Genomic DNA, 22,353 nt, shown 5'->3' on the forward strand with positions numbered 1-22,353 from the left:
TCATGTTATCCTTCCAGCCCGTGGATTGGCTGGCCTGCCCGTGGTCCACTCAGCTGTGTGCCTGGTGGAGAAGAATGAGATAAGGTCACGTGGTACAAACGTGACTGCCACAGTCAGTGCTATGGAGAGGGCAGTTTTCCACATTGTGGAGCAGGTGCTAAGATATCCGGCTCTCACAGAAATCTCCGTTTTTTTATTAAAAATTTGTTTAAATAAAATTTTCATTTTGGAATAATTTTAGCTTTATAGAAAAGTTGCAAAGATAGTACAGAGAGTTCCTGTACATCCCTCACCCAATTTCTCCCATTGTTCACATCTTACATTTCCATAGTACCTTTGTCGAAACTAACATTGGTACATTATGTTCTATTAACTAAACTCCAGACTTTATTTGGATTTCATCAGTTTTTCCATTATTGTCCTCTTTCTGTGCCTCCTGTACCTGCCAACCCCGGGTATCACATTGCATTTGGTTGTCATAACTCCGCAGTCTCCTCTGATCTGTGGCAGTTTCTCAGTCTTTGTTTTTCACAACTTTGATAGTTTTGAGGAGTACTGGCCAGGTATCTTGGAGAATATCCCCTAATCTGGGTTTGTCTGATGTTTTTCTCATGATTAGACTGGAGTTATGAGTTTTGGGGAAGAGCATCACAGAGGTGAAGTGCCCTTCTCATCACATCAGGGACGAGGGGACATCCTCATCACATCCCTGGTGACATGAGCCTTCACCACTTGGTTGAGCTCGTGTCTGCCAGGTTTCTCCACTGTAAAGTTACTATTTTTCCCTTCCCCTACTCCAGTCTCTGGAAGCCAGCCATGACTTCATTTCATACTAACTTATAAATAAAAGACCAAATGGTGCGGGTGGGAAGACGAGGGCAGTGGGTACATGAGGAAGGAAAGGAGGTCAGAAAGAGTCATCTGTACAGTCTGCATCAGGGCTGCTCCTGACCACTGGAGGAAGCAGGCTATGACCACAGTCACAGGGTCAGACATCCGGCAGGGAAATGTAGTTCCTGTCATCTCCTGAGCGAATGCTACGGAGTGGCCCACTTGAGAGCTAAGCATTTGAAACACAGTTAGTGCCCGTGGGCTTTGATGGGGCCACTCTCTGGGGAAGGGGTGGTTAACATTCATGTCTGCCTCTCCCTGTCAGCTGGCAGTGTTTATTTACTATGCTGTGTGGAAGCCTCAGAATCAGTGGATCACCCTGGACACGGGCATCTTGGAGAGTCCCTTTATCTACAGTCCCGAGAAGAGAGAGGAAGCCTGGAGGTTTATCTCATACATGCTGGTACATGCTGGGTAAGGAATGACGCTTAAGTCACTGATGTTGGAGGGGCCCATAAGTATTGTAACCCGTAACATTTGCTTGGTGCTTTATTATCAGTGTTACTTTCATGTCCATCATCTTCCTCACAGCAACCCTAGGAGGCAGGTGTCACTCCTGCCATTTTATGTCTGAGGCTCAGGGGGTGTAGTCACTTGCTCCATGACACATAGCTAAGCTGTGGATCTAGGACCTCAACCCATTAGTGCTGACTCCATCTAGCGTATTTTATATTGTGTTGTAACAGCCTAATATCAGTATTTATGTAGGAATCTTAACGAGAAGAGACCAAATCATTATCAAACCGAAAGGAAGTTGCCCAAGTTGTTGGATGTTGTTAAACGCTCCCTTTAGGATATGAATCATCAGCCCTCCCTCCCCACTCAGCCACACACTTAAAAAAATTAATTCATGGGCATTTTGACGAGTCTATGGTACTGTTGTCTGTCTGGAATAATACAAACAATAGACAGTGCAGTATCTGCCTTTTAGTTTTGCTCATAGTTTCTGAAATGCTAATAGCCTTTAACGACCTTGCTCAGAATCCATGATTCACCACGCCCACTGCAGCCAGTGAGCTGCCTGCGGCTGGTCCCACCTCTCTGGTGGACTCCTAGGGTTTCACATGAGGCTAGCTTTGTCTATGTGACCTACCCTGTCCTGGACCTTGAAGGATGACTCTGGCCAGTGGCTAAATAGGTATCCATGGCAGGAGACAGGGCCCCGAGGCTTGACAAGTCAGGGACAAAATCGCTAATTGCCTAGTTTCTGTGGATACTTCCACAGTCTGGTTTTCCATTTGACAAGTATGCCCTGAGCAAATGTGGCTCCTGCACTCAAGGACTTTAAAATTATAAGGAAGAACAGTCAGTTAAATAGTAATGCAAGGCAGTAAACTATGATAGTATACAGTAGTTATTTAATCTCTTTGTGCCTCAGTTTCTACACCTGTAAAATGGGGTCCCTCCTAAGGTTGCTGTGATTAAATGGCACAATCTTTATAACATCATTTTTACAGAGCCTGACACATAGTAAGGCACTCAGAAAGAATTTGCAAGGCTGCGTAGGACATGTCACATATGAGGTTGTATAAATTAGGAATGCTTTTAGATGCAGGTAACAAAAATTGAACAGGGGCTAAAACAGATGGAGGTTAATTTTTTCCCTTAGAAGAAGCCCAGAGTTGGTTGGTTGGTTGGCTCATCAGTTGAATGAAGCCAGGACTCTTGGCCCTGTGCTGGCATCTCTGCTTTTCCCTTGGCCTTTCTTTCTTGGTTCCAAGTTGGCTGCTGTAGTTCTGCATTCAAAGCAGGAAGGGGGAAGAGGTAGTCCCAGGTACTGGTGACAGCCATCCCTGTTGTCGGGACAGAAGCTCTCTTAAAAGTCTCCTAGCACAGCTGCTCTTTCCTCTCATTGGCCAGAACTGTGGGGCGTGGCTACCCCGAGCTAAGAGAGGTTGGGAGAGTCAACATTAGCTCTTCCGGCTTCACTGGAGGAGGCAGACAGGGGATAAGGAAATGGCTATTGGATTAGCTACAGTAATAGAACCAGAAAGAGGGAAAGATGAGAATGGGGATGGCCGCACAGATGACATGGATTCCAGTTGAACCTTGAAGGGTGGATAACATTTGGATGAAAAAAATTTGTACTTCTATTTCAGGTATATGACAGGATCTAATCTTTAAGCCACTTCTACTCTTGCTGTTGAGTAACAGAAAGAGCGTTTGGGGTGATTCTTTGGGGTTTTTGTGCTATTGGTCCCCTTGTCCTCCAGCTGTTCCCAGAGGACAGGATGGGATGGCTTCCTTTGACCTGCTTGTTCAAATTCACAAAGTGCACCTATTTCCAAATCTCCTTTATGTCTGCAGTCTCCATAAGACTAGTATAGTTGTCCTTGCCAGACTATTCTGTGCTGAATGACGTGTTACCTCTCGTATGTCTTTGAAGATGGCTTGGATGGTGATAGTTGTGGCTGGGTGCACAGGTGGCCAGAAAGGTAAGTAACCTGTGCTGCAGGGTGTCCTCAGAGAGCCCCTTCAATGATCTGCTGGGCATTTTTTAAGCAAATTATAACACAAAAACATAATCCCTAAAATAGTACAAAAGCTGCTGCACTTTGTGGAAGATCCAACACCTATTTTGTTTTTTAACTTTTTGGTTTAACCTGAAATTAAAAAAAAAAAAAAGGCATTGTGCTACATAGCAACTAAATTAAGAATTACTTTAATGTGGGAATTTGCCAAATTACATTCAGAGATTCTCCAGAGATGCTTGTGGGGTTTGACAAGCAAAATAATATGAATTTCATTTAAAAATATTTTTACCTATTTAAAAACTATAATAAAAAATACCTGCACTCAAATATGTTCTATGCCAAATCATAATACTTGGGAGATACCAACTTTAGCTCATGTTACTAGGTAAACTTTTTTTTAAGCTTTTTAATGTCAAACTGGAATGATTTTTCTCCTGCCATCTCTGTTTTATTAAAGAATATCCTGAGAGTGCAAGACAAGTTGTTTAAAAACCTACTGAATTTTAAACTCAATAGGAGTGAATTAGGATTTTCTCAATACTGTGCAACTGAAACAAAATCAGATGCTGAGGCTGACATAAGATGGCAATTGTCATCTAAACCTAATTTCAAGCTTATGTTCTTTAAACCAGCCTCAGTGCTGTCTCTTTGATGTTATCAGTAATTGTTATAAAACAGAACTTATAAAATAAGTGTATACTTCTAAAATGCCCTTTTATCTGTTTTACATATTGAAGCTCCATGTAAGATTTTATTTAAAAAAAGTCACCTAAAGGAAATTAGAAGATGGAATTCGAGTTAAGCAAGTCCTTCGCTGGAAACAACACACTGATGCCTATTAATCTCCCAGGAAAGAGTGCCTGGGTTAGTCGTAATATTGACAACTGTGTTTGTCTCTGCAGAGTTCAGCACATCTTGGGGAATCTTATTATGCAGCTTGTTTTGGGGATTCCTTTGGAAATGGTCCACAAAGGCCTTCGAGTGGGGCTGGTGTACCTGGCAGGAGTGACTGCAGGTTAGTGTTCCGAGGGTATCACAGAATCCACACCTCTGGACTCTTAGGAGGTAATAAACAAAGCAGAGGTGATACACGTTGATGATGGGTTTCTTATTTAGGTCAAGATTTCTTGCTTTCCTAACATGTGCTGGGAATCTGGTAAGCATTAGAGATAAGTTATTTAGAGATAAGATATTAAAGATAGGCTAAGCGTATAGGGATAAGTCATTGTGCCTCTCCTCAGTATCTCACAGTCAGACAAGGTTTTGCACAATTGGAAACTGCGAGTAGTTTGGCGTCCAGGTGCATATATTGGGTAAAGGCCTAGAACCAGATCATGAAGGCCCTTATGTATCAGACTAACGATTTTGGGAAATAACATGATCAAATTTACATTTAAGAAAGATGACTTCAAGAGAATGTAGAGAATAGTGAAAGGGGCCCAAAGACTGAATAGGGCCTAGCAGCACATACCAGTGATCTCTATAATTTGGCATGCCTAAGATGATCCATTATGGTGTGGGCAGAAAATATTCCCATCCATCCACTTATTTATTTATTGGAAACATTTTTTTAATTAAACTTTTGATTTTGAGACAATTATAGATTTACACTGCAGTTGAAGAAGTAAATACCTAGAGGCCCCATGTACCCTTTACCCAGTTACCCCCAATGGTAACAGCTTGCAAAAGCATATACAGTATTACGACTGGGATATCCACATTGCTATAGTCAAGGTACAAAACATTTCCAGCACCACAAGCTACGCTCTCTTCTCTCCCACCCCTACACCCTCCCTTACCCCGGACAACTACTAATCTATACTCTATTTCTATAGTTTTCTCACCTCAAGAATGTTATATAAATGGAATAATACAATACAGTCATGTACCGCATGATGACATTTTGATCAACGACAGACTTTGTGGGTCCCATAAGATTAGTGGGTCCCCTAAGATTAGTACCATATAGTCTAGGTGTGTAGTAGGCTATACCATCTAGGTTTGTGTAACTATGCTCTATAATGTTCGTGCAATGACGAAATCACCTAATGACGCATTTCTCAGAACATATGCCCATCGTTATGTGGCGCATGACTGTATATAGCCTTTTGGGATTGGCTTTCTTCGCTCAGCATAATTCTCTGGAGATTCATCCAGGTTGTTGCATGTATCAATAGTTCACTCATTTTTATTGCTCAGTAATATTCCATGGTATGGATGTACCACCATTTGTTTAACCCTTTGCTCATTGGATGATTTCTGGGTTGTTTCCAGTTTTTGGCTATTATGAATAAAGCTGCTATAAACATTTGTATGCAGGTTTTTGTGAACGTAAGTACAGAGTTTTGTGAACGTAAGTTTTCATTTCTCTAGGATAAATGCCCAAGAGCACAGTTTCAGGGTTGGGTGGTACTTGCATATTTAGTTTTTTAAGAACCTGCCAAAATGTTTTCCAGAATGGCTGTTCCATTTTACATTCCTCCACGGCTTGTATAAATGATTCAGTTTGTCCACATCATCGCCAGCATTTCATGTCACTATTTTTTATTTTAGCTGTGCTCATAGTGTACAGTGCTGTCTCATCGTGGTCCTAATTTGCAGGTCTCTAATAACTAGTGATGTTGAGCATCTTTGCATGTGCTTATTTGCCATCTGTATACCTTCTTTAGTGAAATGTCTGTTCGTGTCTTTTGCCCATTTTATAATTAGATTTTTTCTTTTACTGTTGACTTTTGAGTTCTTCATACATCCTAGATCCTAGTCCTTTCTTGAATACGTAGTTTACAGCTATTTTCTCTCAGTCTGTAGCTTATCTTTTCATTGTCTTAATAGAGTCTTTCACAGAGCAATAGTTTTTAATTTTGATGCAGTCCAATTTATCAATTTTTCCTTTTACGAATCGTGCTTTTGATGTCATGGCCGAGAACTCTTCACTGAGCCCTAGGTTTTGAAGATTTTCTCCTATGTTATCTTTTAAAGTTAGAGTTTTACACTTTACATTTAAATATGTGATCTATTTGAGTTGGTTAGTTTTTGAATAAGATGTGAGGTTTAGATTGAGGTCCTTTTTGTTTGTTTTTTTGCCTGTGGATATACAGATACTTCAGAGCAATCTGTTGAAAAGACTATTCTTGGATTCTCCTTTTTGTTCTGTTGATCAGCGTATCTATCCCTCCACCAATACCACACAGCCAATACCACTGTAGCTATATAAGTCTGGAAGTCAGTTGGAGTGATTCCTCTCATTTTTGGTTCATTTTTAAGATTAGTTTATGCATTTGCTTTTACAAAAAGATTGGTGTCCAATATGCTGGAGTGTCTTTTTTTTTTTTTTTTTTTTTTGTTATAACAACAGGCTTTCAGTAGCAAGCTACTTAACAGATATTGAAAGAACAACACAAAATATGTCCCTTCGAGGACATAACAGCATTTTTTCTCTCAGTGAGTAAGAATGTAACTGCTTTTCTAAAAATACTCATGCTATGAAAGGGCATTTTGAAAACTAGTCATTGGAAATTATTCCATCGTTATGTGATTTTGCTGCTGAAAATGATGTAACAACTCTTATAAGTTCACACTTAAAAAGCAGGGAAACAATTTCCTAATCTGCTTTAAGATTTCTCAGTGAAGAGTTTTAGTGGGTTTTAAACTTTATTATAACACTTTCTGATTAGTTTGCAAGAATAAATGACTGACATTAGGGAAGGCGGGAAATAATAGCCAGATTACAACAAAATTTTTGCATAATGGGAGTTAAGCTCAGCCAATGATGCAATTCTTCCATTTTAAACTACACATCATTTTTTAATTTTATATTTTAGCTATGACAGTGATTAAGAGAAAATTTCTATAGAAAAATAACTGAGCTTAGAAGTATATCTGCATTTCTGTATCATGATATTTACCAGGATTTTAAAAAATAATGAAGCTTATTTAATAATACTGCTCTTTGAAATAATTTTTTATAATTAAAGATTTTTTTTGAGAGCAGTTTTAGGTTCACAGCAAAATTGAGAGGAAGGTACAGAGATTTCCCATACACCCTGTCCCTACATATGCATAGCGTCCTCCATTATCAATATCCCCCACAGAGTGGTACATTTGTTATAATTGATGGACCTACAGTGACACATCATAATCACCCAAGTTCATAAAAACTCGACTTCACTCTTGCTGTTGTACATTCTATGGTTTTGGACAAATGTATAATGACATGTATCCATCATACTATCATACAGAGTATTTTCACTGCCCTAAAAATCTTCTTTGTTCTGCCTATTCATCCTGCTTCCTGACCCCCAACCCTTGGCGACCACTGCTCCTTTTACCGTCTCCATAGTTTTGCCTTTCCCAGCCATCGTATAGTTGGAATCATCTAGTATGTAGTCTTTTCAGATTTGCTTTTTTCGCTTAGTCATAGGCATTTAAGTTTCCTCCAAGTCTTTTCATGGCTTGCTAAGATTTTTTTTATACCATTAATAAAGTAAAAATGACTTTAAAATGTTGTGTAATCAATATGTCTCATCCTTTAAACATTCTATTTTTGAGTTTCTAAACAATACATTAGTGTAACAGTACATCTACGTAATTCGTAAGGAAATATACCCACATTCTAGTGAGTGGTTGTTACCAGGGGCTGCCATGACAAAGTATCCAAAGTGGGGGCTGAAAACGACAGAACTGCATTGTCTGCAATTCTGGAGGCTCGAGGTCTGCCATGAAGGTGTCAACAGGGCCCCGCCCCGCCCTCTGATACCTGTGGGGGAGACTCCTTCCTTGCCTCTCCCTAGTTTCTTGGGGTGGCCATGGATCCCTGGCATTCCTTGGCTTGTAGCTGCAGCACTTCCATCTCTGCCTCCATTGTCACGTAGCATTCTCCCTTCCGGTGCCCATCTCCTTTTGTGATAAGGACACAGCCGTATTGGTCTAGGGGCCCACGCTTCTCCAATATGACCTCATCTTTTTTTTTTCTAAAAGGACATTTTTTTTTTTAAGATTTTCTTTTTCCTTTTTCTCCCCAAAGCCCCCCAGTATATGGTTGTATATTGTTAGTTGTGGGTCCTTCTAGTTGTGGCATGTGGGATGCCACCTCAGCATGGCTTGATGAGCAGTCCCATTTCTGTGCCCATGGTGAAACCCTGGGCTACTGAAGCAGAGTGCGAGAACTTAACCACTCAGCCACCGGTCTGGCCCCTGACCTCATCTTAACTAATCACATCTGCAACAATCCCATTTCCAAGTAAGGTCATTTTTGGAGGTACTGAGGGTTAGGACTTCAACGTATCTTTTTAGGGGACGCACTCTGACCCATTGCAGTGCTCAAAATGTTGTTTTTTTTTTTTTTTTACCAATCAAGACTTTGCCAGCCTCCTCAAGCAGTGGGGATGGAGCGCAGGAAGCAGTCATGAGCTAGAACTGGCAAGGCTTAGTGACATAGCTCCCCGTCCCCTTTGTCTTAGTGACAAAGCTCCCTCCTGCTTTCGGGGATCCTGTTTTTCCACTTTCTACTTCTGTTCCTGCACACACCTGTTTTTCCTGCCCTTAAAGACCTTTTGCCATGCTCAGGCCCTGCCTGGCTCCAGCGTCTACCTCCCTGTTCCCTCATAGCTTGATTTCACCCTGTGGACTCAGTCCTGCCCCAGTTTCAGAGGAGAAAAGAGAGAACGTGAATAACCTGTTGACACGCTTTGCCTGTTTTTGCAATAGCTTCTTGGCGGGTATCTATATGCATTCCCGTCTATCCTTCACACTGCTGCATGGGTCTCCTTCCTCAAACACAGATCAGGTCATACTGTACCCTTCCTAAAACATGACAGTGGCCAAAGGAAATTTGGAACATCCAAGATTTCTCTTCATCACCCTCCACTGCCTGGCCCACTGCCTTTCTTTCTTTTCTTTTTCTTCTTCCTTTTTTTTTTTTTTTTTAGGCAGAATAAACATTTTTAGTAATGATCAAAAAAGAAATTATACATGAAGAGGTTAGGGAGAGACTTGATGTAAAAACTTTTTAAAATCTCTTTTTTGAGCCATGATTGACATACAAAAATCTGTACATATTTAATGTATACAACTTGATGAGTTTAAAGATAAGTATACACCCTTGAAACCCTCACCACAATCTGCCATAAACACACCCATCACCTCCAAAAGTTTCCTCCTGCCCACTGCCTTTCTTGCTCTGCTTTTTTCCTAGTTTCCTTCATGTGTAATATAATTCTGGTTTCTCTACCCCTGCTCTGGGCAAAGTGTGGTCCATGGATCAGCAGCTTTGGTATGCCCTGGGAGCTTGTTAAGATGCAGAATGTTGGGTCCCACCCTACACCTGCTAAACAGAATCTGCAGTTGAACAAATCCACAGGTGATTCGGACGCACGTTAAAGACTGAGAAGCGCTGGTCTGCGCTCCCACCCAGGGGCCCCCAATCTGACTGATCATCAGCATCACCTGGAGAGCTTGTTACACCTGAAGCTGTCCACATCCCACCCACAGCTACTGACTCAGAATCTCTGGGGAGATGGCCCTGGGATCTGTGGGGGTTTTTTTCTGCTTAGTGAGGTATATGTCAACATACAATAAATTGCACGCATTGAAAGTGTATAGTTTGATAAGTTTTGATACTGTATATAACTATGAAACTATCACCACAAACAAACTGATGAACTTATCTATCACTCCCCAGAAAGTTTCCTTGTGACCCTTCAGAATCCCCACCCTCCTGCCTCTCCCTGCCCCTCCCCCATCTTCCCCTAGGCGACCACTGATCATTATAGATTAATTTGTATTTTCAAAAATTTTTATAAATGGAATCATAGTGTATATACTCTTTTTTTGTCTGGCTTCTGTCACTAAGGATAATTATTATTTTTAAGAAGTCAGAGATTTAATTTGTTTTAAAAATATTTTTTTTCTTGGGATGAGCACTTTTAAAATTTAATTAATTAATTAATTTTTGAGGAAGATTAGCCCTGAGCTAACTGCTGCCAATCCTCCTGTTTTTGCTGAGGAAAACTGGCCCTGAGCTAACATCCATGCCCATCTTCCTCTACGTTCTATGTGGGACGCCTGCCACAGCATGGCTTGATAAGTGGTGCATAGGTCCACACCCGGGATCCAAACTGATGAATCCTGGGTGCCAAGCAGAGTGCTCGAACTTAACCGCTGCACCACCGGGCTGGCCCTACTAATTTGTTTTTAATTAGCAAGTCCATGTCCCCTCCACTATACCATGCAGGATCTTTGGAAAACAATATTTGTAGTATAATGCACAATCTTCCAAATGGCCAGAGGTTTGCGAGCAGGAGCTTTTTTTTTTTGCTGACTTTATGATAAGATGGTCTTCTTTCTTCAGATTTTTTTTTTTCTGCATTATCTTCCCAAACCCCCCACCCCAGACACAGTTGTATATCTCAGTTGCAGGTCCTTCTAGTTGTGGGATATCAGATTTTTTTTTTTTTTTGAGGAAGATTGGCCCTGAGCTAACATCTGTGCCCATCTTCCTCTATTTTATATGTGGGATGCCTGCCACAGCATGGCTTGATAAGTGGTGGGTAGGTCTGTCTCGGGGATCCAAACCGGTGAACCCTGGGCTGCTGCAGCAGAGCGTACATACTTAACTGCCAGCTCCTTTCTTCAGATTTTTTAAAAAAGTTATTTTATTGAGCTCATATTGGCTTATAACATTGTGTAATTTCAGATGTACATTATTATGTATCAGTTTCTGTATAGACTGCATCGTGCTCACCACCAATAGTCTAGCTTTTATCCATCACCATACATGTGTGCCCCTTTACGCCTTTCACTCTCAACCCCATCCACTCTGGTAACCACTAATCTGTTCTCTTTATCCATGTGTTCGTTTATCTTCTACATATGAATGAAATCATATGGTGTTTGTCTTTCTCAGTCTGGCTTATTTTGCTGAGCATAATCCCTCAAGGTCCATCCATGTTATCGCAAATGCATGATTCTGTCCTTTATTTATGGCTGAGTAATATTCCATTGTATATATATACCACATCTTCTTTATTCATTCAGCCATTGATGGGCACTTGGGTTGTTTCCACATCTTGGCTATTGTGAATAATGCTGCAATGAACTAGGGGTGCATAAATCTCTTTGAATTGTTGATTTCTTGTTCTTTGGATAAATACCCAGTAGTGGGATAGCTGGATTGTATGGTACTTCTATTTTTAATTTTTTGAGAAATCTCCACACTGTTTTCCATAGTGACTGCACCAGTTTGCATTCCCATCAGTAGTGTATGAGGGTTCCCTTTTCTCCACATCCTCTCCAACATTTGTTATTTCTTGTCTTGTTAATTATAGCCATTCTGACAGGTGTAAGGTGATATCTCATTGTAGTTTTTTTTTTTTTATTAATGTTATGATAGATTACAACCTTGTGAGATTTCAGTTGTACATTTTTGTTAGTCATGTTGTGGGTACACCACTTCCCCCTCTGTGCCCTCCCCCCACCCCCCCTTTTCCCTGGTAACCACCGATCAGATCTCCTTATCAATATACTAATTTCCACCTATGAGTGGAGTCATATAGAGTTCGTCTTTCTCTGACTGGTTTATTTCGCTTAACATAATACCCTCGAGGTCCATCCACGTTGTAGTGAATGAGCCAATTTTATCTTTTTTTATGGCTGAGTAGTATTCCATTGTGTATATATACCACATCTTCTTTATCCAATCATCAGTTTCTGGGCATGTAGGCTGGTTCCATGTCTTGGCTATTGTAAATAATGTTGCGATGAACATAGGGGTGCAACGGACTCTTGAGATTTCTGATATCAGGTTCTTAGGATAGATACCCAGTAATGGGATGGCTGGGTCATAGGGTATTTCTATTTTTAACTTTTTGAGAAGTCTCCATACTGTTTTCCATAGTGGCTGTACCAGTTTGCATTCCCACCAACAGTGTATGAGGGTTCCTTTTTCTCCACAACCTCTCCAACATTTGTCACTCTTGGTTTTGGATGTTTTTGCCAATCTAACAGGTGTAAGGTGATATCTTAGTGTAGTTTTGATTTGCATTTCCCTGATGATTAGCGATGATGAACATCTTTTCATGTGTCTATTGGCCATATTCATATCTTCTTTTGAGAAATGTCTGTTCATGTCCTCTGCCCATTTTTTGATCGGGTTGTTTGTTTTTTTGTTGTTAAGCAGTGTGAGTTCTTTGTATATTATGGAGATTAACCCTTTGTCGGATAAGTGGCTTGTAAATATTTTTTCCCAATTAGTGAGCTGTTTTTTTGTTTCAATCCTGTTTTCCCTTGCCTTGAAGAAGCTCTTTAGTCTGATGAAGTCCCATTTGTTTATTCTTTCTATTGTTTCCCTCAACTGAGGAGTTACAGTGTCCGAAAAGATTCTTTTGAAACTGATGTCAAAGAGTGTACTGCCTATATTTTCTTCCAAAAGACTTATTGTCTCAGGCCTAATCTTTAGGTCTTTGATCCATTTTGAGTTTATTTTGGTGTGTGGTGAAAAAGACTGGTCAATTTTCAATCTTTTGCATGTGGCTGTCCAGTTTTCCCAGCACCATTTGTTGAAGAGACTTTCTTTTCTCCATTGTAGGCCCTCTGCTCCTTTGTCGAAGATTAGCTGTCCATAGATGTGTGGTTTTATCTCTGGGCTTTCAATTCTGTTCCATTGATCTGTGGACCTGTTTTTGTACCAGTACCATGCTGTTTTGATCACTGTAGCTTTGTAGTATGTTTTGAAATCGGGGATTGTGATTCCGCCGGCTTTGTTTTTCTTGCTCAGGATTACTTTAGCAATTCGCGGTCTTTTGTTGCCCCATATGAATTTTAGGATTGTTTGTTCAATTTCTGTGAAGAATGTTCTTGGGATTCTGATTGGGATAGCATTGAATCTGTATATTGCTTTAGGTAGTATGGACATTTTAACTATGTTTATTCTTCCAATCCATGTGCAAGGAATGTCTTTCCATCTCTTTATGTCATCGTCAATTTCTTTCAAGAAAGTCTTGTAGTTTTCATTGTATAGATCCTTCACTTCCTTGGTTAAGTTTATCCCAAGGTATTTTATTCTTTTCGTTGCGATTGTGAATGGGATTGAGTTCTTGAGTTCTTTTTCTGTTAGTTCATTGTTAGTGTATAGAAATGCTACTGATTTATGCATGTTAATTTTATACCCTGCTACTTTGCTGTAGTTGTTGATTATTTCTAATAGTTTTTCTGTGGATTCTTTGGGGTTTTCTATATATAAGATCATGTCGTCTGCAAACAACGAGAGTTTTACTTCTTCGTTACCTATTTGAATTCCTTTTATTTCTTTTTCCTGCCGAATTGCTCTGGCCAGCACCTCCAGTACTATGTTGAATAGGAGTGGTGAAAGTGGGCACCCTTGTCTTGTTCCTGTCCTCAGTGGGATGGCTTTCAGTTTTTGTCCATTGAGTATGATGTTGGCTGTGGGTCTATCATATATGGCCTTTATTATGTTGAGGTACTTTCCTTCTATACCCATTTTACTGAGGGTTTTTATCATAAATGGGTGTTGGATCTTGTCGAATGCTTTCTCTGCATCTATTGAGATGATCATGTGGTTTTTGTTTTTCATTTTGTTGATGTAGTGTATCACGTTGATTGACTTGCGGATGTTGAACCATCCCTGTGTCCCTGGTATAAATCCCACTTGATCATGGTGTATAATCTTTTTGATGTATTGCTGTAATCGGTTTGCCAAAATTTTGTTGAGGATTTTTGCATCTATGTTCATCAGTGATATCGGCCTGTAGTTCTCCTTCTTTGTGTTGTCCTTGTCAGGTTTGGGGATCAGAGTGATGTTGGCTTGATAGAATGTGTTAGGGAGTTCTCCATCTTTCTCAATTTTCTGGAACAGTTTGAGGAGAATAGGTATTAAGTCTTCTTTGAATGTTTGGTAGAATTCTCCAGAGAAGCCGTCTGGTCCTGGACTCTTATTTTTGGGGAGGTTTTTGATTACCATTTCTATTTCCTTACTTGTGATTGGCCTATTCAGATTCTCCATTTCTTCCTGATTCAGTTTGGGGAGATTGTAGGAGTCTAGGAATTTGTCCATTTCTTCCAGGTTGTTCAATTTGTTGGCATATAGTTTTTCATAGTATTCTCTTATGATCTCTTGTATTTCATTGGTATCTGTTGTGATTTCTCCCCTGTCATATCTAATTTTATTAATTTGCGATTTCTCTCTTCTTTTCTTGGTGAGTCTGGCTAGGGGTTTGTCAATTTTGTTAATTCTTTCGAAGAACCAACTCTTTGTTTCATTGATCCTTTCTATTGTCTTTTTTGTTTCAATATCGTTTATTTCTGCTCTTATTTTTATTATTTCCCTCCTTCTACTGACTCTGGGCTTTGTTTGTTCTTTTTCTAGTTCTGTTAGGCGTCGTTTGAGGTTGCTTATGTGAGCTTTTTCTTGTTTAGTGAGGTGAGCCTGTATTGCGATGAATTTCCCTCTTAGGACTGCTTTTGCTGCATCCCAAATGATTTGGTATGTCGTGTTCTCATTTTCATTAGTCTCCAGATAAAATTTGATTTCTTCTTTAATTTCTTCAATGATCCATTGTTTGTTGAGAAGCGTGTTGTTTAGTCTCCACATTTTTGCACCTTTCTCTGCTTTTTTCTTGTAGTTGATTTCTAGTTTAATAGCATTATGATCAGAAAAGATGCTTGATATTATTTCAACTCTCTTGTATTTATTGATGTTTGCTTTGGTTCCCAAAATATGGTCAATCCTTGAGAATGTTCCATGTGCACTTGAGAAGAATGTGTATCCTGCTGTTTTTGGATGAAGTGTTCTATATATATCTATTAAGTCCATCTGGTCTAATTTTTCATTTAATTCTATTATTTCCTTGTTGATTTTCTGTCTGGATGTTCTGTCCATTGGTGTTAATGGTGTGTTGAGGTCCCCTACTATTATTGTATTGTTGTTGATGTCTTCTTTTAGTTCTGTTAAGAGTTGCTTTACAAATTTTGGTGCTCCTGTGTTGGGTGCATATATATTTATAAGTGTTATGTCTTCTTGGTGGAGAGTCCCTTTTATCATTATATACTGTCCCTCTTTATCTTTCTTTATCTGGTTTGCTTTGAAATCTACCTTGTCTGATATTAGTATAGCGACACCTGCTTTCTTTTGTTCATTATTAGCTTGGAGTATTGTTCTCCATCCCTTCACTCTGAGTCTGTGTTTGTCTTTGGGGCTGAGGTGTGTTTCCTGGAGGCAGCATATTGTTGGATCTTGTTCTTTGATCCATCCTGCCACTCTGTGTCTTTTGATTGGGGAGTTCAATCCATTTACATTTAGAGTGATTATTGAGATGTGGGGGCCTACCACTACCATTTTGTGTCTTGTTTTCTGGTTTTCTTCAGTTTCCTTTGTTTCTCGTCCCATGGTTTAATCTGTTCTGATGTAGAGCTGCTACTCTCTGTTGTTGTCCTTCTACTTATCTCCTCTGCTCTTGGTTTTGTAGCCCCTTTCCTTTTTTGGATTTTTCAGGAATGAGGGTTTTCCTGAGGATTTCCTGAAGAGGAGGTTTTGTGGCAATGAACTCCCTTAATTTTTGTTTGTCTGGGAAAGTTTTTATTTCTCCATCGTATTTGAAGGATATTTTCGCTGGGTAGAGAATTCTCGGCTGTAGATTTTTGTCCTTCAGATTTTTGAATATATCATTCCACTCTCTTCTAGCCTGTAAAGTTTCTGCTGAGAAATCTGCTGATAGCCTGATGGGGGTTCCTTTGTAGGTTAGTTTCTTTTGCCTGGCTGTCCTTAGTATTTTCTCCTTATCGTTGACTTTTGCTAGCTTCACTACTATATGCCGTGGAGTTGGTCTTCTTGCATTGATAAAGTTTGGAGATCTATTGGCTTCTGTCACCTGAAGATCCATCTCCCTCACCAGATTTGGGAAGTTCTCAGCCATTATTTCTTTGAATAGGCTTTCTGCCCCTTTCTCCTTCTCTTCTCCCTCTGGTATACCTATAATCCTTACGTTGCATCTCCTAATTGTGTCTGATAATTCTCGGAGAGTTTCTTCATTTCTTTTTAGTCTTGCTTCTCTCTCCTCCTCTGCCTGCAGCAATTCTATATTGCCATCTTCCAAATTGCTAATTCTTTCCTCCATATTATCGGCCCTACTGTTCAGAGCATCTAGATTTTTCTTAATCTCCTCTATCGTGTTCTTCATTTCCAATATTTCTGTTTGGTTCTTCTTTATCGTATCAAACTCTTTTGTGACATAGCTTCTGAACTCGTTGAGTTGTCGGTCAGAATTCTCTCTTAACTCATTGAGAATTTTAATGATGGCTGTTTTGAAGTCATCATCATTTAGGTTATATATCTCATTTTCTTTGGGATTGTTTTCTGTGTATTTGTTACTTTCTTTCTGTTCTGGAGATTTAATGTATTTTTTCATATTGCTTGATGTTGTTGATTTGTGCCTCCGCATGGAGATAGAGTTTAGTTGCTCCTTTCACTTGTTTCAGCTGCTGCGGTAGGGGAGCAGCTGTTTATACTGCACCAACCAGGAACTCTGTCCACAGTTGCTAACTGGGCCTGGGCCCCTCCTCGTAGCCACAGTGGCCCTTTGGATTCCCTCCTCTGCCGTGGGGGCCGTCACAGGGGGGCTTCAGGCTGCTGGTGCCTACTGTTGCAGCCCACCTAGATGTGCTCTCTCCTTGGGGTCTGCAACGGTGTTATGGGCTTTTCCAGCGGCCAGGGGTGGGATCACTTATATTTGTCTCTCTGTTGCTGTCGGCACCCACAAAATCTCACTTGTCCTCTATGGGTCGCAGGAGAGCTATTGGCATCTTCTACAGTCTGTGGTTAGTTCACCTAGCTATGTTGCTTTTGCCCTGGGGTCTTCCAGCCTTATGGCTGGCGGCTGGGTGCCTTCTACTGGTGCTGTGCAGAGGCTTTCCCTAAGGCTGCTGTGAGCCTGTAGGGTTTCCCCCTAGGCTACGAAGCTGGGTCTCTGGAACTCCCCCCAGCCCCAGTCCTCTCTGAGATCTCCGGCTATCCCTAGTCCCATGGGGCGGGCAACAGCTGGGGGTCGCCCCGCCCTCTGGGATTCTCTCCGGGCCTCTCCCAGAGCCTTGAATGCTGGGCGTGGCACCTCTGCTAATGGCAGACAGAGAGTTTTGTCTGCTGCCCGGGCGGAACTCCGGCGCTTCCCCTCCGGGTCGCAGAGCTGGGCTTTGAAACTTCCCCCAGCCCCGGTCCTCTCTGAGATCTCCAGCAATCCCTAGTCCCACGGGGCGGGCAACGGCAGCTGGGGGTTGCCCCGCCCTCTGGGATTCTCTCCAGACCTCTCCCGGAGCCGTGAATGCTGTGCGTGTCCCCTCTGCTAATGGCAGACAGAGAGTTTTGTCTGCTGCCCGGGCGGAACTCCGGCGCTTCCCCTCCGGGTCGCAAAGCCGGCCTTTGAAACTTCCCCCAGCCCCGGTCCTCTCCGAGATCTCCGGCAATCCCTACTCCCTCAGGGCGGGCAACGGCAGCTGGGAGCCCTCCGTACCCCCAGCGACTCTCTCTGGGACCCTCCGGGCGCCGCGAACACCAGGCGGGGTCTCCCCGCCAATGGCGGGGAGAGACTCTCCCCGCGGGCTCAGGTGTGCAACTCCAAAGTTTCCCTCTGCGTTTAGGAGTAATTGCGGGGGGTTTAGGTAGGGTTCTGGTCACCTGTTTCCACCGTCGCTCCTCTGTTGTGTGCTCGCTCCTGCCCTAGATGTGTGTAGATCCTCTGGGGGCGTCCGTTGGAAGAAAGCCGCTTGTGGGTACTAGGCTGCTCGTCGGGGTCGGAGAGTTTTCACCTATTTCCACATCCTCCCGGAGGAAAGTCTGTCCGCCTTCCGATGTATAGTCGCGTGGGTATCTCAGACGTCCTGAGATGCTGTCTGGATATCCTTTGTCAAGCGATAAGTGTCCAAATAATTGTAGACTCGAAGGGGGAGAGACAAAGAGGACTACTCACGGCGCCATCTTGGATCCAGTCCCTATCTCATTGTAGTTTTGATTTGCATTTCCCTAATAATAAGTGATGTTGAACATCTTTTCATGTGCCTGTTGGCCATCTGTATATCTTCTTTGCAAAAATGTCTGTTCATATCCTCCACCCATTTTTTGATCAGGTTGTTCATTCTTTTGTTGTTGAGTTGTATGAGTTCTTTATATATTTTGGAAATTAATCCCTTGCTGGATATATGATTCGCAAATATTTTCTCCCAGTTGGTGGGTTGTCTTTTTGTTTTGTTCATGGTTTCCTTTGCCTTGAAGAATTTCTTTAGTCTGATGTAGTCCATTTGTTTATTTTTTTCTTTTGTTTTCCTGGCCTGAGTAGACATGGTATTTGAAAAGATACTGCCAAGGACCAATGTCAAAGAGTGTACTGCCTACGTTTTCTTCTAGGAGTTTTATGATTTCAGGTCTTACCTTCAAGTCTTTAATCCATTTTGAGTTAGTTTTTGTGTATGGTGTAAGATAATGGTCTACTTTCATTCTTTTGCATGTGGCTGTCCAGTTTCCCCAGCACCATTTATTGAAGAGACTTTCCCTTCTCCGTCGTGTGTTCTTGGCTCCTTTGTTGAAGATTAGCTGTCCACAGACGTGTGGTTTTATTTCTGGGCTCTCAAGTCTGCTTCACTTATCTGTGTGTCTGTTTTTCTGCCAGTATCATGCTGTTTTGATTACTATGGCTTTGTAGTATATTTTGAAGTCAGGGATTGTGGTACCTCTAGCTTTGTTCTTTTTTCTCAGGATTGCTTTGGCTATTTGGGGTCTTTTGTTGTTCCACATAAATTTTAGGATTCTTTGTTCTATTTCCATGAAGAACGTCATTGGGATTCTGATTGGGATTGCATTGAATCTGTAGATTGTTTTAGGTAATTTGGACATTTGACTATATTTGTGCTTCCAATCCATGAGCATGGAATATCTTTCCATCTCTTTATGTCTTTGATTTCTTTCAATAATGTCTTGTAGTTTTCATTGTATAGGTCTTTCACCTTCTTGGTTAAATTTATTCCTAGATATTTTATTCTTTTTGTTGCAATTTGTAAATGGGATTGTATTCTTGACTTCTCTTTCTGCTAGTTTGTTGTCAGTGTATAGAAATGCAACATATTTTTTTATGTTGATTTTGTACCCTGCAACTTTGCTGTAGTTGTTATTTCTAATAGTTTTCTGGTGGATTCTTTAGGGTTTTCTATATTTATAATCATGCCATCCACAAACAATGAGAGTTTTACTTCTTCCTTCCCAGTTTGGATCCCTTTTATTTCTTTTTCTTGCCTAATTGGTCAGGCCAAAACTTCCAGTACTGTGTTGAATGAGAGTGGTGAGAGTAGGCACCCTTTTCTTGTTCCTTTTCTCAGAGGAATGGCTTTCAGTTTTTCACCATTAAGTATGATGTTGGCTGTGCGTTTGTCATATATGGCCTTTATTATGTTGAGGTGCTTTCCTTCTATATTCATTTTTATTTAGTTTTTTTTTTTTAAATCATAAATGGATGTTGGATCTTGTCAACTGCTTTCTCTGCATCTATTGAGAGGATCATGTGATTTTTATTCCTCATTGTGTCAATGTAGCATATCACATTGATTGATTTGCGGATGTTGAACCATCCCTGCATCCCTGGAATAAATCCCAGTTGATCATGGTGTATGACACTTTTAATGTATTGTTGTATTAAATTTGGCAATATTTTGTTGAGGATTTTTGCACCTATGTTCATCAGTGATATTGACCTGTAATTTTCCTTTTTTGTCTTGTCCTTGTCTGGTTGTCCTATAGAATGAGTTAGGAAGTGTCTCCTCTTCTTCAATATTTCAGAATAGTTTCAAAGTTTGGTAGAATTCACCAGAGAAGCCACCTGGCCCTGGAATTTTATTTTTGGGGAGGTTTTTGATTACTGTATGATTGGTCTATTCAGATTCTCTATTTCTTCTTGACTCAGTTTTGGGAGGTTGTATGAATCTAAGAATTTATCCATTTCTTCTAGATTATCCAATTTGTAGGCAAATAGTTTTTCATAGTATTCTCTTATAATCCTTTGTATTTCTGTGGTATCCATTGTAATTTATCCTCTTTCATTTCTAATGTTATTTATTTGAGCCTTGTCTCCTTTTTTCTTAGTGAGTCTGGCTAAGGGCTTGTCAATCTTGTTTATCTTCTCAAAGAACCAGCTCTTAGTTTCATTGATCATTTCTATTGTTTTTTTAGTCTCTATTTCACTTATTTTGACTCTGATTTTTATTATTTACCTCCTTATACCGACTTTGGGTTTTGTTTGTTCTTCTTTCTCTATTTCTTTTAGGTATAGTTTAAGATTAGTTATTTGAGATTTTTCTTGTTTGTTGAGGTAGGCCTGTATTGCTATAAGTTTCCCTCTTAGTACTGCTTTTGCTACATCCAATAAGAGTTGGTATATTGTGTTTTCATTTTCATTTGTCTCCAGGTACTTTTTGATTTCTCCTTTGATTTCTTCATTGATCCAGTGGTTGTTCAGTAGCATCTTGTTTACTCCCCACATATTTATGACTTTCCTGGCTTTTTTCTTGTAGTTGATTTCCAGTTTCATAGCATTGTGTTTGGAACAGATGCTTGATGTGATTTCAATCTTCTTAAATTTATTGAGGCCTGCCTTGTTTCCCAACATATGGTCTATTTTTTGAGAACGTTGCATGTACACTTGAGGAGAATGTGTATTCTGCTGTTTTGGGATGGAATGTTGTATATATATCTATGAAGGCCATCTGGTCAAGTGTTTCATTTAAGGCCACTGTTTCCTCGTTGACTTTCTGTCTGGATGATCTATCCATCAACATAAGTTGGGTGTTGAGGTCCCCTACTATTGTGTTGCTGTCAATTTCTGCCTTTTGGTCTGTACATAGGTGCTTTATATACTTTGGTGCTCCTGTGTTAGGTGCATATATATTAATAAGTGTTATATTTTCTTGGTGGAATGTCTCTTTTATCATTATCTAGTGCCCCTCTTTGTCTCTCATTATCTTTTTTATCTTGAAGTATGCTTTGTCTGATATAAGTATAGGCACACCTGCTTTCTTTTGCTTGCCATTTGCTTGGAGTATCATCTTCCATCCTTTCATTCTGAGCCGACATTTGTCTTTAGAGTTGAAATGTGTTTCCTGGAGGCAGAATATTATTGGGTCCTTTTTTAATCCATCCAGCCACTCTGTGTCTTTTGATTGGTAAATTCAATTCATTTACATTTAGAGTGATTATTGATATATGAGGACTTAATACTGCTACTTTATCTATTTCTAAGTTGTTCTATATTTCCATTCTTTCTTTTCCCTTATATTTCTGACCGCCATTGCAGTTTAGTGGTTTTCTGTGATGATTTTCTCTTTATTTATGATTTGTGACTCTGCTCTCATTTTGTTGTATTGTGGTTACCATGAGGTTTGTATAAAAGAACTAATAGAGGAGAAAGTCCATTTTCTGATAGCCTCTTATCTCCATTAGCCTAGGCAGGTTCCATCCCTTTCTTCTTCTTCTTCTTTGTTTTTATTGTCACAAATTATTCTTTGTTGTATTATGATTTTGTGACTAAATTGAAGTGTTTATAGTTATTTTTGATGTTTTCTTTCCCTTTATCTTTATGTTATAATTAAGTTTTTACTAACCTATTCTGACAGAGACCTGTAATTTTCTGATTTTGTCTGTCTATTAATCTCCTTGCTCAGAAATTTGTAAACATTTTCCTTTTTGTTTTAGTAGGAGGGCTCCCTTCATCATTTCTTGCAAGGCAGATCTAGTGGTGATGAACTCCCTCAGCTTTTGCTTGTCTGGAAAAGCTTTTATTTCTCTGTCATATCTGAAGGATAATTTTGCTGGATAGAGTATTCTTGGCTGATAGTTTTTGTCTTTCAGTATTTTGAATATACTGAATATATTTGTCAGGTTTCTGCCAAGAAATCTGCTGAAAGCCCGATGGGGGTTCCTTTGTGGGTTATTTTCTTCTCTCTT

The 22,353-nt window shown here is 40.3% G+C and overlaps 1 protein-coding gene and 1 long non-coding RNA gene across 14 annotated transcripts in view; one reads left to right on the top strand and one right to left on the bottom strand.

Annotated features, from left to right (window-relative positions):
* RHBDL2 (rhomboid like 2) overlaps positions 1 to 22,353 on the top strand; it is a 56,919-nt gene that overhangs the window by 19,267 nt on the left and 15,299 nt on the right. For all 7 annotated transcript variants that reach the window (XM_014840179.3, XM_070510313.1, XM_044770390.2 and 4 more), the window contains exons 5-6: positions 1,157 to 1,305; positions 4,268 to 4,380. In XM_014840179.3, coding sequence (XP_014695665.1) covers positions 1,157 to 1,305; positions 4,268 to 4,380 — 262 coding nt within the window. The remainder of the gene's footprint in view (positions 1 to 1,156; positions 1,306 to 4,267; positions 4,381 to 22,353) is intronic.
* The window catches only part of LOC106830576 (uncharacterized), a 62,724-nt gene that overhangs the window by 18,413 nt on the left and 21,958 nt on the right, over positions 1 to 22,353 (bottom strand). The window lies entirely within an intron of this gene.

The sequence above is a fragment of the Equus asinus genome, chromosome 5, assembly GCF_041296235.1.
Source record: "Equus asinus isolate D_3611 breed Donkey chromosome 5, EquAss-T2T_v2, whole genome shotgun sequence".
Lineage (NCBI taxonomy): Eukaryota > Metazoa > Chordata > Mammalia > Perissodactyla > Equidae > Equus > Equus asinus.